The sequence below is a fragment of the Amblyomma americanum genome, chromosome 1, assembly GCF_052857255.1.
Source record: "Amblyomma americanum isolate KBUSLIRL-KWMA chromosome 1, ASM5285725v1, whole genome shotgun sequence".
Taxonomy (NCBI): domain Eukaryota; kingdom Metazoa; phylum Arthropoda; class Arachnida; order Ixodida; family Ixodidae; genus Amblyomma; species Amblyomma americanum.
Window position 1 is genome coordinate 5,269,589 of NC_135497.1, and position 15,044 is coordinate 5,284,632.

The 15,044-nt window shown below is 49.5% G+C and overlaps 1 protein-coding gene across 1 annotated transcript; it reads left to right on the forward strand.

Moving 5' to 3' along the window:
• The first annotated feature begins 6,944 nt into the window (after nucleotides 1-6,944).
• LOC144109400 (uncharacterized) lies at nucleotides 6,945-14,141 on the forward strand. Its single transcript, XM_077642190.1, has 3 exons — nucleotides 6,945-7,198; nucleotides 7,273-7,473; nucleotides 13,916-14,141. Exons 1-3 carry the CDS (start codon nucleotides 6,945-6,947, stop codon nucleotides 14,073-14,075), a joined length of 615 nt encoding a protein of 204 aa, XP_077498316.1. The 3' UTR covers nucleotides 14,076-14,141.
• Nucleotides 14,142-15,044: the final 903 nt, after the last annotated feature.

Here is a 15,044-nt window from a genome sequence, read left to right on the forward strand (position 1 = left end):
AGAATAGGGTATGCGGCGACTTGGCACCCTACTTAGCTTCGTGCGAACTCCTCGAAAGCGTTCTGGCTGAAAATTGCCGTCAAGAAGAGACCAGCATTAGCATGATATATTTTCTAAGCAGCCGACATAGCTATTAAAGTGCGCCAGCGCCAAAACTGCTTCATAATTCTCATTTCGCAGAGTCACCGCACGTTGATTGATGCCAAATCTTGATGTACGAACCATTCAGTTCGCAGTTCCGGTCTCATGAGTTGGAAGTGCTGTTGTTGGTAAAAAGCGCTAGGATTCATGGGCGATGCTTTCGTTCCCAAGATTCCGGCCATAGGCAACAGGATATACTCATACTTCGAAACGAAGCTGCTCTGGTGATGGAGCTAAAAAAACCGACATTCAAAAAGAAGACCACGAAGGTTGTTCGGGCAAGCTCTTGATACACTGATCTAAACAGGTCTGTGGTGCGACATATTCGTTGATATCATGGCTGTCGCCCATGACACATATGAACGAGGTTAAGCTTGGTTGTGAGTCTTTTTAACTAGAAACTTCTTAATGATTTAATAAATTCATGTATACAATTTCAAGTGATGTCTACTGAATAGGGCACTGAAGGTCTCCACATATTATTGTGAACAGATAAATGCCTGAAAAAAATAATTACTAATTCTGTGAGACGAAAAGTTGTGGCTGTCTAAGTCATCAAGTCTTACTCGCCCGAAGATGTCAGAAATTAAGAAATAAACGTTATTTGAAAGTTATTTGCAGGTTACGCGAATAGCGGTGTATTTGCCACAGCATATGATCAGATAAATCCACCTTTATGCAACCATTAAGCATGGTGCTTTCCCTGCCTGGATGCCACGCACATTTAGGGTTGCGAGATTTTGAGCATTGCGGGCTATCACTATATTTATTTTATTGACTATTTGCTATCCAAAATTTGTCCGCATTTTTTTGCACGTTTTGCTCGACGGCCACAATGCAGTGATGATGGGCGAGGACGTCGACCTGCAAAATAATGGCGAAGTCTAGGCTTTCACAGTCAATACTTGGGTCTTCCCAAGGGTCCATGACTACGATTCCCGGGGCAATAGCGATGCCCAATTCACCCAGGCCATTTTCCACTCTTATCCCAAGGCCTACGTTCCAGAGAACCTTGTTATACTCGGCGACACGTCGAACCAGCTTACACAGTGGTGCCGCTTTACTTCTGGTGTAGCGCAGGGTTAATGGCGTACGTTCTTCTAACACGGATGGCTTTGCAGTAGCCATGGCGTGTTTAGCGGAAGGGACTTGTGCTTCGGTTCAGTGTGGGGATTCCAGCGCAGGACAAGCTTCAGCTTCAAGACTGGAAAAGAAATAAAAATTATATAAGTGTTATAAACTAAACAGTGGTGAAGGGTCAAAGATGTTATGTCAAGTTTACAAAGATAACACCAGGAACAGAAAACGCAGTGGCCGAGGTTCAGCTATAGAGGCGAAATGAACGTTTGTTGAGCTAGCGTGACTGCGGCTGCCGCCGAACGTAGCTAATCAGATGCCAATGAGACAGACTTTTATCCTTCAGTGGAGTTCACTCGCGTCGTGACGGCTTTGGGGAACACTGCGTTATGCATTACAGTGAAAGTTGGCTTCATAATTTTAAACTGAGCACAATCTTAGAATTACTGACGCGATCTGAACGTCAGTGAATGAAATATCCGTCCTCCACCTCGATACTTCTTGCAGAAGACTGTACGCCACGAATGCGAAGTGACAGCATTTAGTAGGGCAAGGTAGAGGTTTTGGTGCAACGGTTCGCTGAACGCTGTTCTTCACTTTCAGATGAATTTTCTGCAGCTCGCTACTGTAGCTGATTTTTCCTTATTAAACTACCTCCGTCATCCATTTCTTTAGGGCATGGTTGAGGTGTCCTTGGAAAGGGATGCGTTTCCTAGTGACTAGGGCTATCAGGAACTGGGCCGGAGTTCCTGGGTTCGAACCCTGTCGCGGCTGCCGGGGTGGAGGCGAAACGAGGCTCGCATGTCCACAGATATGTGAGACAATTTCTGCTCATTTCCTTTCCTCAAAGGCAATTATTAATTATATTAAATTATTAAATCACAACAGTTGCGCTCCGAGTAAGCTGTGTAGTTTGCAAAATGGTTATGATAAAGGATAAACGCAGTAACTTTTCTCACTCTTGCTTGCTGCTCAACACCTCAACTGCGCCGAGGATGAACAGATGAACGGAGGAGATGAAACTGAAAATAATTTTTTTTGGAAGAAAGGAAATGCGCAGTAACTGTCATACATCTGAGTAGAAAACCGAACTGAGCCATGAGGGATTGTATTGTAAAGACAGCATTTACTGTCAGCACTGAACCTTAGTGGTAATGGCTCTTGGCGGCGTTGTGAGCCCACTCAGTGGCCCGCACTTACGTCAACGCGTCTGAGCTGGCCATTATAGCCTCCCACCGCTCTAGAGAAGGAACTGGTGCTAAGCCAGTAGGTGGCGGCGTATTTTTGCAGCTCCATAAAACGTGATAATGTCCGGCTATCTAAAACAGAGGAGATCATAAGGCAGGCTTATAAAGCAGCCACGCGGATGCCCCACTGCACCTTTACGGAAAGACTTCTTAAACTGGGGGTCTACAGCACCACCACGAGACTATGGGAGGTACATATATTTGCACAATTAAGGAGGCTCGCAACCACACCAGCGGAGTGGAAGATGTTGAGCAACCTAAGACTACATGACAGAATCCCGAATAGAAACGCGCGGGCAAAGTTACTAATTGAGAAAATTGCTGACTTTAAAAAATGCACCCTGCTTATTACGAAGGCAAGAGGAGAGCAAAACCAAATGTCCTCGAAGGCAAGCTAGAAGGCTCGGAATACACAACCTTTGCAGATGCGGCGGAGTACGAAGGAGGCGACTGCTTTGTCGCCGTGGGCGTGAACGACTCGGGTAAAACAATAACTGCCGGTTCGGTCAAAAGAAACAACTCAGGGACAGCGAAGATGAGATTGATGAGACGAAGTAACGTGGCCGGTATAGACGGGAAATAAGGGCGAGCTTCGCGGACTCTCTCCTACAGTCCGGCCGTGGAAATACAGAACCCCATCCTGCTTGGCACCTTTGATACTTGCGAAAATCGCGGCATTTTTAAGGGTAACCCGCGGCAGATGCTTTCTCATGGATGCGGGTGTCCTCTATCCTATACATGTTTCAGGAAACCCGTGTATACAATGTCACAGGATTCGCTACACTCTTCGCCCTCTACTGACAGCGACCGGCAAAAACCGTGATTATCTACTTTGTGCCTTTGTCTCCGCAGCTTTGACTGTGCTTGCCCTTGTCCTCTTGGCCAGCAGCTGGTGCTCCCTCTCACCGACCATATTTATGACTGTGACTGGCCTGGTTAGCGCGCAGGTGGCGTTCCTCTTCTTCTGATTCGTAGCGATGGCTGCGCTCCTCCTCACACACCCGCGGCGCAAGCTGTGTTAAGCGGTCGGCGCGTGTTGTGAAAAAGCGCGGGAGATAGAGCTATCGCTGCAAAAAAACAAAATTTAGAGAATATATCACCGCTTCCGCATACTCCGCCTGGGGCACCGGCAGTGTTCTCTGAGTTAGCATTGCAGCGTGCATCCTGCCGTGTGTTGGTGATTTTCAATACTTATAAGCGGCGCCTGTACCGATTCAATATGTCGGCGTCACTGAGGGCTGCTCTCGTGGTCAGCTTATTGAAATCACGTTTGTTTTTAAATTTCACGATAAACTTGCGTTTATTTGCAGATGGAAGGTACCTCGCTTTAGTCGTGACCGTCTAAAAGAGTCTCGTTGCTTTGCGGCGGCGCTGTAGTCGCAAACAACCCCAGATACTTCTGTGGCGCAGTGGACCCAATGGAGGCTGTCGCACCAGCCTATTAAGAGACGTGTCTCTTACTACTCGCATTCTAACGTTTCCTAACCGTTCGAGATTTCAAGGTGGCGGACGGTCATGTGATCAAATTGCTGCAGCACCGTGCAAAATGTGACCCACATCACGTGACCGCACGCGCGCAGTCGTCAGGCCGCCGATATGCTGCCTTTGCTAGCGTTCCGATATATGCATATATACCTCCTGAGCGGGTGCCGAGAGCGGTGCCGAAATACAGCAGTTGAAAACAAATGTCTGCACAAACGTTTTGTTCTTTAATCAGTGACGTTGTGGTGAAAATATTATTAATGCGAAAGCATTACTAGGTCATGTGGACATGATCGTGTCCGCAGCAGTTGTGAGGAGCTTAGAAGTAGTGCCAAAGGGATGGATGTAATGGAAAGAGGATAATGCGAGGTTGATGTCGAATAAAGAATTGTGTCCAAAAGTTCATTAGTAAATTAAATAGAGCCAAAAATGTCCAAAAAGTGAGCGGAGCCAGGGCAACGTTGGGCAGCAAGTTTGAAAACCCAAAATGGGCAATTCATGTAACTTCAATAAGTAAGACAATTAATTGTGGTAATTTAGACATGGCGTGAATTTAAATCCGTGCTTAATAGAGTAAATATGACGAGAAGGGACAAGTGAAGCAAAGAGAGGCAAATAAAAACGAGGAGGCGTCAATGCTTCCGCATTCCTGCAATGCATTTTACCGCAGTTGAAACAAAGTTAATGCTTTCGCATTAAAAATGGGTATTTTCAGGTACATGTCAAAGGGAAGTTTTGGTTCAGGCACCGTGCGCCCTCCAGGCACCTGTCTGTCCAGCGTTCTGCCACGTTATTGGTTGCCACGTCATGCGCTGAACGAACAACCAGCCTAGCCAAGAGAAGCATTTAACACGTTGCATTTAAAGGAGCAACCTTTGTTACTGTTAAAAGTTTGGGACAACGTACTTCCTAGAACAGGCTGTGAAAGTCTGAAACGTCATTTCAAAGGTACTCAATTTTTGAAACACGCAAAACATGCGCGTATAGTAGTCGCCCCCCCCCCCCCCCCTCTCTGCCTTTAGGCTGACATGTACCGTAGTGGAGCGCGACATTTAAAAACACACGTAAACACAACTTTCGGAAACGTTCTGCTCGCCTCGCACAGCACCCCTGGGAGCAGCCATTCGTTGCCAGTCGGTCACTGCTTTGAAGAAGACTGTGACAAAGTATGCAGTGTCATTTCGAAGCGATCTTTACACAACTTCACGATGAATATGTGTTGTGAACCCGGACATACCCCTAAATACTGGTCTTTCGCCGAATCACACAAATTTTCGCGGAGTCTGACATGCAGTGACCTCCTGTATACCGTTCAAAAACCGCACAGCCTAGGAAGCTCTACACGAAAAGCCGTTCTCAAACGGCATGATAAGCGAACGAAAGCAAATCACGCATCATCGCAGATGACGGTGCAGAGGAGAGCCTCCTGTGTTTGTAGACGCACCAAGGTTTCGGCCGGCTAACACCCTGACGAGTTCTCCCAAGGTGAGAACTTCACTAAAGGCATTAAAGGGGTATAGACACCTTAATTTAGTGTCATGTTCTTTTCTACACAATGATGCGGAAGACAATACTACGCATGAACCACCGCCTGATATTCGCCTGTGACCGTTAATATTTTTTAATCGAATATTTTCTGTCGTGCTGTTTCGGGTTCAACAGCAGAACGGTGGCTGTGACCTCAGAGTGCGGTTTTGCGTCACGTGAGGCGTTGGAAAGCGTCCTTATAGTCGCTGATTAATCGTTTAATTTTCTGCAGGGTTGAAGCTAGCCTTCTTCAATACCCGGAATAACAGTGAATGTTGAAGTAGCGATTTTATTGCTGTTTTTTATCTCTTACGTAACCTGTACGCGCACGTTGACGTCACAGTCCTCATTCGACTGTTAAAACCGAAAGAGCACGAGGCAGAAATGCGATTATCAATTATTTAGCCGTCCTAGGAGAATCCCAAGTAGTAATTCACGTATCATAATGCCTTACGCGTCATTACCAACAAGAAAACGCACACCGAAAAGGTAGGTGTCCATCTCCTTTAAGCTTTCTCAATCCGGCCACGTCTATGAATTGAGAGAACCATTGACAAAATGGAAGGAAAGTAGTGACGCCGTCTTCCACATGCCGATGAAAAACGAAGCGCCGGAAAGGAAACAATGGGGGTATTCCCCGCATTATTCTTATTACATTGCATCGCTCCAAAAAGTACGTGAAACAGGCAGGTAGCCTTTTACAGCTTGTTTAAGACAACAAAAAACGCATGAGTGGAGTAACTAACTCCGCCAAAAAAAAGGGGGGGGGGGGTGGTTATAAAAGAAGAGCGTCTTCCTGACTGCGAACGATTTAAATCCTACGTTTCCTCCGCTCCTGCTTCCAATTACACTTCGTCGGAAAACGGTACAAGTTCGTCCGTGCAAAATCATTATCAGTGCTGTGGCAGTACACAACACAGCGTTTAGCATTACTTTTTCTAGGGTGTATACGCGCGCAAAAGAAAACAGCGAGCCTGAAAATGCTGCTCAACTAAGTGTCGCGCGCGCCGAGTTGCCGTCGCCATCCGGATCATTATGGATGGTCCCTCCATAGTGAGTTAGGTTTGCACATTGCGAAGCTATCTGTGGCAATGAATACGGTAAATCTATTTAGCTCACTGGTGGAGTTAAATGTGCTTAAAGGGGTCGTGAAGTGTTTTCCGAAAATTTTGGACGACGTGTATATTTGGAATTCTGACCCTTCATTCTATAGCGTACAGTGATTCGTTTCATCGTCCGGGTTGATCGAATAGCGAAAAAAAGTTAATTTCGATTTCCCGGCACGCGTCCTCCTCAACTCTGCAGGAAACGTCATCATAAGTAGCCAATCCGAGGCTTCTTTCGCCGACACAACATGGCGGCTTAGGGAGGCCTGCTGGCCCATAGTTGGCCGAGGTCAGAGCACTATATGTACTCAAAGTGGCGTCAAAATGACGTCACGCTGCATCACGCGCAGAAGGTTATTTAAAAATGGCCGATCTTCCCGAGCTGCAGCGTCGCTTGCTGGAAAGGAGTCGGCTGTTGGGGTTTGAGCCGTACGGCGACACACCTTTGCGGGTGCCAGATCAGCCGTCGTCAGAGGACGACAGCGGTGGCAGTGACAATGGCTGCGAAGACGGAGCGTGCGGCCAGCAACTAGCGGTCGTAGCCCGCGGCACAACCGCTACTTTCGGAATCCCCGACCGTGAGCCTCCCGAACCCGGTCGTGTCCGGAATACACACTGGTATGTCCGAATCTTGTTGCTTACGTTGAGCAGTTTTCGAGAGAGTGCAATCGCTAACTGAAGCATTCGAATAGGTGTTTCTGCGGGCGGTGCGTGTCGATGCCCACTGCACTCGAGAGCACCTGCTGCCGCGAGATCCCTGCAGCGACTGTAAAGCAGCCGTCCGGGTGCATCACGGAGCACCCCCACTTTTACACCCTGTGCCTCGACGAGGTGGTGCTTACGGTGGCACTGCAAATGCTTTTGGATCATGGGCTACGCGTCGAGCACACAGGGTAAGAACAATGCTCAAAGGGAGACGCAGCATGAACAAGCGACCGCCTTTTTTTGCTCTTTTCTCACATGCGAAGCGCTGTAATCAAACGGGGAGCCAGTGCTCATCAAAGACTTCAACCTAGCGATAACTTCTGGGATGACATCGCTCCCTAGGAAAATGCGTAAATGCGCCGATGTGTTTGCACTAGGTGCCACGGTGTGTATACACATCGCGGCACGCGAGTGCGAACACAACATCGGTGGTCTTTTTTCATATGCGTGGACGATCACGATGTTTTGCTACTCAGGCGGTAAAATATTGTCGAGTAAACGTGCAAGCAGATGAGATGTGTCTTCTGGCATGTGTGAACTTGGATAATGCAGTTGAAGATCATGACCATAGTTGTAAGGATGCTGGCCAGACACATTTCTGTTTTATTGGCTGAGTTTACATCTTTAACAGGTGCAGCACTAGAGAAGCCGATTGCAATGGAAAGGATTGTGAGAACTGCAGTAAAATCAGTACAAAACAATCAATCCTTTATTTCGCAGGAGACTGTACAAAATGGAATTTCATAGCAAAGTAACCTAGCCCCACTCACTGCCAGAACAATCACCATTCCAGCGCTGTCCTCATTGCCATCATTTTTTGGCAACGTGCATTAGGTGGTAACATTCTATAGTGTGCCATACAAATCGTTTCAATTAAAAAGAATTTGCTGATAGACTTCATTGCATCCATCATCACTTCTACTAATGTGTGGATGCTTGTGCCACAGCATGGTGTATAAAATCCGCATCTTCAGCAGTCACACAGTAAAGCTGTCTTAAACGTGTCGACACTGGCATCTTGCATGTGCTGACGGTGCAAGGCATACCTCTTTGAAACTCCCAGCTGTTCCGCAGCTCCACCCACCAGCTCTAAAGTTGTAAAGTGGTAGGGCCAACCAGCGTGACAGAAGAGGTGGTATCACAAAATCAAACAGAATTATTTAATTACACAAATAGCTTTGCATTGAACACTGCACAAAAAGTGCTTTGAGCCTTGCTTTTTGAGCCAGATGTGAACAACACTGCGAAACAGAATGTTCTCGTGCCACAGGTCGTTCTTATCGTAGATGACGGTTGCGCACAAGTGTGGACAGTGAATGCCTCATCAGAACCTGTTCTGATCCTGTTGGGGCTTAAACTCGCTTGATTTGATGCTTATGACATTCATACTATCAGATCCATATCTAAGTGTGAGCATTCCAGTCGAGCCACAGACTTCACCGTCAATATCGAATGCATGATTAACAAGTCGCTTTTGTCGTCCGAACTGCTTGCATTACAGGCTGTTCTTAGCCAGTATGTGTCAGTGTTTGATTTTGCTCAGCCAGCCACTTCCTCTCCGCTGCCAATTTATGGCATGCAACACTATAGATTAACACTGGTACTGCTCTGCCCATCAGACAGAAGCCTTGGTGCGTGTCTAAGGCCGAATGGACTGGCCGAATGGCCGAATGGACTCACATAGCCTCCCTCAAATGCTGCCATCACAATGCTGTCTAAATTGCTTGAGGACAAGCTTCAACTGACCTGGGGCGAAATGCTAAGCCGCGCTATAGTGCAGTGAGAAAATGACGACAGACTCGGTGGGCACAAAAATGAGCTATGGTGCTCGCCACTGACTGTTCAGTGACGTGCCCAATCCCCGCTTTGGCCTTGTAAATAAATGCTTTCCTGCTCTCGCAACTTCGTATGAATATTGTAACGAAGACAGGACCGGCACAGATCACAGTCTCAGCGAAGTCCAGCGCACAGCAGGGAACTCACAAGATGGCTGTCCGAACCACACACACACTTCGTCTTTGTCCACCGGCACACGCACGCTTCGTCTTCATCGTCGGCGCGCTCCCATGAGCACGCGCCATTACCCCCTCCATCAAGGCGGCGGCCCAACGCCGGAAACGAACACGGACAGCAAAGGTAATGTTCGGTATAGACGGCGGACGGCAGAGAATACAGAGAGCTGTTCAGCTGGTAAAGCGGCGGGTTGCAGCCTGTCATGGTAGGGCTTCATGCGCGCCACGTGGACAGTCTCGGTCGGATGGCGCCGACGTGGTGAGGAGGTTGTGTCCCGCGGAAAAACTTCGTATGTGACATCACTTATACGACGAACCACCTCGTACGGACCGAAGTAGCGTCGGAGGAGCTTTTCGGAGAGTCCGCGGCGGCGCACAGGTGTCCATACCCATACAGAGTCGCCGGGCTCGTACCGAACGCATCGGTGGCGGAGGTTGTAGCGACCAGCGTCGAGTTGTTGTTGATGTCGAATCCGGCACCTTGCGCGAGTTGGCGGGCTTCTTCAGCCCGCTGGACGAATGTGTCAACGTCAGCGTAGGGGCCGATGTCTCCGTCGTCGTGAGCATCGGGTAGCATAGCATCCAGCATGGTAGTGACACACCGTCCGTAGACCAGCTGGAAAGGTGTAAGACGGGTAGTCTCCTGTTCTGCCGTATTGTAGGCGAAGGTTGCATAAGGAAGAACTTCGTCCCACGTACGATGCTCAACATCGACATACATAGCAAGCATAACTGCAAGCGTCCGGTTGAGGCGTTCAGTCAAGCCGTTTGTTTGGGGATGATAGGCTGTTGTCTTCCGGTGACTGGTGTGGATGAGTTCGAAGAGAGATTGCATTAATGCCGCCGTAAAGGCGGTTCCACGGTCCGTGATGAGGACTGATGGCGCACCGTGACGCAAGACGATTGATGTCATAAAAAACTGAGCCACTTCTGGAGCGCTAGCGTGGGGGAGCGCCTGTGTCTCGGCGTACCGCGTTAAGTAGTCCGTCACCACAACAATCCATTTGTTCCCAGAGGAAGACAATGGGAATGGGCCCAGCAAGTCCATGCCCACTTGTTGGAAAGGTGTTGTAGGCGGTGGGATGGGCTGGAGAAGCCCTGCGGGTTTAACTGGTGGTGTCTTTCGTCGCTGGCAGTCACGGCACGTCCTCACATATTGCTGGACTGATGAGAGCAACTTTGGCCAGTAATACTTCGCACGAATGCGGGCATACGTCCGCGTAACACCCAAATGGCCAGCCGATGGCTCTTCGTGGCAGGCGTGCAAGATTTCTGGACGGAGTTCGGATGGCACAACCATAAGAAAGGTTTCCGTGTTATGGGCGAAGTTCCTCTTGTAAAGGACGCTATCTCGGAGACTGTAGGAACCCAAACCTCGAACGAAAAGCCGCGGAACAGCTTAACGTCTTCAGGCCCTCCAGATGCTCGATGAGCAGACGCAACTCTGAGTCAGCCCGTTGACGCCGGGCCATATCGGACGACGTGACGAGAGCAAGAAACGGGAAGTCGTCCTCCGTTTCGGCCGGAGCAACGTCGGCAGGTGCACGTGACAAGCAATCGGCGTCATTGTGCTTACGGCCGGACTTGTACACTACCGTGATGTCGTATTCCTGGAGGCGAAGGCTCCATCTCGCAAGCCGTCCCATTTCTTGCACTTGGGATCGTATAGCCTCCCGTCCCACCGGCGACACTCTGTACGGGTGTTGGGATATGGGGCTAGTCTCCTCGTTGACGATGATGCGGTGTTTGGCTACCGGGGTGCGCCCTACCTTTGATGTCGTGGCGAAGCACTCTGCGAAATCGTGAAGGAGCTCTAACAAGCGCTGCTTCTGACCCACCGACAAGCCGGGATTAATGTCCACGGTAGACAGAACGGTTGCTGCATCGCGTCCGTCCGGCGACGGTAGCCCCAGAGCACATATTTCTGCGGGCTCAACGAAGTCGGTAACGTATGCGACGGCCGTTCCTTTCGCAATAGGCTGGAACTCTGTTCCGAAGTTGGTGATCAAGAGTGTCGCAGAGCGATCCTGTAAGCGAACAAGCCCTCTTGTAGCGCAGATCCCTTTCTCGAGTAGAAGGCTGACGTTTCTCTCTGCCATAACGTCTCGATCACCGGGCGAGTCACTTTGCACGGGGACCATCATGCTGCACCGCGGAGGCACCGTCACGTCATCAGCAGCAATACGCAGGGCGGGTATCCTGGAGTCGTCTGGGTCGGCTATTTCAATTGCTTGCGTCGGCGAAAACGTCACGCGCGGCTCTTGTAAATTGATAACGGCGCCGTTAGCTTGTAAAAAGTCCAGGCCGAGAATGACATCGCGCGAACAGTGAGGTAGGACAACAAAGTCACAAACGTAAATAAATCCGTCGATTGTAACTCTCCCCGTACACCGGCTAACAGGGGTAATTGGGTGCCCACCAGCTGTGCGAATCTGAGGCCCAGTCCACGCGGTTAAAACTTTCCTCAGTTCTTTTGCTAGCTCGTTGCTCATAACCGAATAGTCCGCTCCCGTATCAACCAATGCCGTAACCGCTAAATCGTCGATATCGACCGGTAAGTTCGAAGCTGCACATCCTTTGTGATCGTCACGTGTCCTCGTTTGATAGCCGTCGTCTGGTCGGGAACGCGATGGAGGATGTTCGGCTGTTCGCTCGTCAGCGGCCTTACCTCCGCAGGCCGCTGGGTCTAGTTTCCCCGGCGAGGACTCGGTGAGCGGCTGAAACGGCTTGTCGGAGGACGGGGACTCGGCGAACGATAGCGGGTAGAGGTTGGTGGGCGGTAGTCAGGGCGAGGGAAATCAGTGTGAGTATGATCCCGGCGCGTTGACAGGTGCTCCTCAATTTCGCGGGACCGTTCGCCATTGGGCGGATAGGGGACTCGCGGATGAAATCCGCGAATTCCAGCTCGACGATAAGGGCACCACCGCAAGATATGGCCAGCCTCACCGCAGTGGTAGCAAAGGGGCCGCTGGTCAGGTGCCCGCCACACGTCCGTCTTCCGCAGCCTGGCTTCGGACAACACAGGGACAGGCGGGGGCCGCGGCTGGAAAGCAGATGCAGATGGGCTGGTGCTCCAAGGGGCGAGGTCGCAGTTCTGTCGGAGTACCGACGCGTACGTCTGGCGCGGGGGCGTCGGTGTAAGGGCAGCAGGGGCAACAGGTTCAGGAACCACCTGCTGCACTTCCTCTCGGATAATTTGTGCTAACGATGGACACTGCGGCTGCGACTGGGCAGAGAGGCGCATTTTGTGCAGCTCTTCTTTGACAATAGATCGAACCAGCTCCCGAAGGGTGTCAGCGGAGTCGCTGGAGGCTGGGGCAAAGTCGGCAGTTGATACGATGTTCACGGCGCGATTGTAATAGCGGGCGCGTTGTTGCAGGGTCTTTTCGACGGTAGTGGCCTCCGATAGAAACTCCGAAGTGGTGTTAGGTGGGTTTCGCACAAGCCCAGCAAACAGTTATTTTATCCCGCGCATCAGGTGGCGCACTTTCTTGTCCTCGGCCATGTTTGGATCCGCCCTTCTGAACAGTCGTGTCATGTCCTCATAATACATTGCGACGCTCTCATTGGGTCGCTGGTTCCTTGGCTGCAGCGCCGACTCAGCTCGTTCCCGACGGTCGGTGTTGACGTAGGTCGCCAGCAACTGGCTACGGAACCGTTCCCAAGAAGGAAACGTTGTCTCGTGGTTCTCGTACCACGTCCGCGCCGAGTCGTCAAGAGCGAAGTAAACATTGTGCAGCTTCCGCTCCGCATCCCAGCCGTTGTACCTGGCAAAGCGCTCGAACTGGTCAAGCCAGTCCTCCGCGTCCTCAAACACTTCGCCATGGAAGGTCGGCGGCGTTCGCGGCTGGAGGACCAGGAAATGAGCAGCTGAGTTCCCGTTGTCAGCCATAGCTGCCGCGTCTCCGTTGCTAGCCATAGGTGCCGCGTCAGTCCTGCGCGTCGCAGCTGGAGCCCTGGTCCTAGGGGATAACGGACCGTACTCTGGTGACTGACCTTGGATTCGGCGGCTCGTACTGCGATGAATCGGAGTCAAATCCGTGTTCATTGAGAGCCTTCGGGGCACGTAGATGTTGGAAAGCACCCAGCACCTCCACCAAAAATGTAACAAAGACAGGACCGGCACAGATCACAGTCTCAGCGAAGTCCAACGCACAGCAGGGAACTCACAAGATGGCTGTCTGAACCACACACACACTTCGTCTTTGTCCACTGGCACACGCACACTTCGTCTTCATCGTCGGCGCGCTCCCATGAGCACGCGCCAATATAGTAGTTCAGCAACATTTGCCTGTGCTGCCTGTGGAGAACCGTGGCACCATGAATAAAAAGTTTCAATGCTGCCACGAAATTGGGGTCATGCCACTGTTGCATTTTTGTTGTCTACCATTCTCTGTCAATAACTTCAAAATGTTGCAATAGAATTCAGAGTTCACAATGCTGCCAGGAAGAACACACAGTGACAATCACATGATTTAACTTGCAAACAATGACTTTGGAACTAACTGTACAGACACTGATAACATGATTAGCTTTCAGCATTGTAAAAGCCTGAAACTGAACTTTCATTTTGCTATGCTGAAAAAAATATTGACTCTTGTTTTTCTCTTGTCAACAGGAGGTACCGCTACATCAGCTACAGCCAGCTTGCACACTGGCTTTGGGGACGCCTGGGCAGACATCACAGGAAGGTCCTCCCTGCTTGTGCTGTATGCCAAATAAGGGAGAGATTTCCATCGGAAGGTTACACTGGTTTCCAGTATGCACAAGGGCTCTAGAAGTTTGTTCAGCAATGCTTGTGAACTTGCAGTCATGTCTTGTTAACATGGGCACCTTGCTATAAGGACAATTTTCAAGGACTGATCCCCTCCCATTCCATTCTGCCTTGGTGATATATAAACTCTCTGCGTAGACTATGGATAGCTTATTTGGAAACCAAAAGCAAAAAAAGATACATTTTGTCTCAGTTTTGCAGACATTGCTTTGGTCCTCTGGGACCTTGCTCATTGGGTATAATATGCAGTCGAAAATTGGTTGTTGGGAAAGGAAATGGCGCAGTGTCTCATGTCTAGGTGTCCAACCATGCAGTAAGGGAACGGTTAGAGGAGGAACTGACAGAAGAAAGACAGAAAGAGGTGCCTTAGTGGCGGGCGCCAGAATAATTTGGCCACCTGGGGATCTTTAACGTGCAATGACATCACACAGCACACTGACGCCTTTTGTGTTTCACCTCCATCGAAATGCAGCCGCCACGGTCAGGTTCGAACAAGGGTACTCTGGCTGAGTAGCTGAGTTTTGACCTTCATTCGTTATTTTTGACCACTCATATTATAAATAATATTTTCTGGGAACAAAAGTGTCCATATTAACCGCACATCACTGTATTATGCAATTCAAAAAGTATGGAAGAGGGGAATGCACCTTTGGGACAAGAGACTTCAAAGTGAGAAAAGTTTCGCTGCAGATGGGAGCATTTGAAAGAAGTAGCACCCCCTAGGTGTTCATTATTTTTGTGAAAGGGTTGCTTTTAAAAATCCTATACTTGTATCCATCCATTTCTGAATAATATTTTTATAAAGTTTCATCTGCATCCACTTTGTTATCATGTTATTATTTTTAATGTGCTGATGTTGCGTACAAGGCATAGGTAGGGACAGATTGATTGCATTTTCGCACTCTATCCCAACCTATGCTTTTGAGAGATGGAGAGTATTTCTTTTTTTTTGTCTGAGTGTGTGACGACCTAC

Excerpts from the sequence above, each read along its gene's own strand:
- LOC144109400 (XM_077642190.1), top strand. The coding sequence starts at position 6,945 with ATGGCCGATCTTCCCGAGCTGCAGCGTCGCTTGCTGGAAAGGAGTCGG. Across the intron at positions 7,199-7,272 it reads CGTGTCCGGAATACACACTG|GTGTTTCTGCGGGCGGTGCG; the intron begins GTATGTCCGAAT and ends GCATTCGAATAG. Across the intron at positions 7,474-13,915 it reads CTACGCGTCGAGCACACAGG|GAGGTACCGCTACATCAGCT; the intron begins GTAAGAACAATG and ends TCTTGTCAACAG.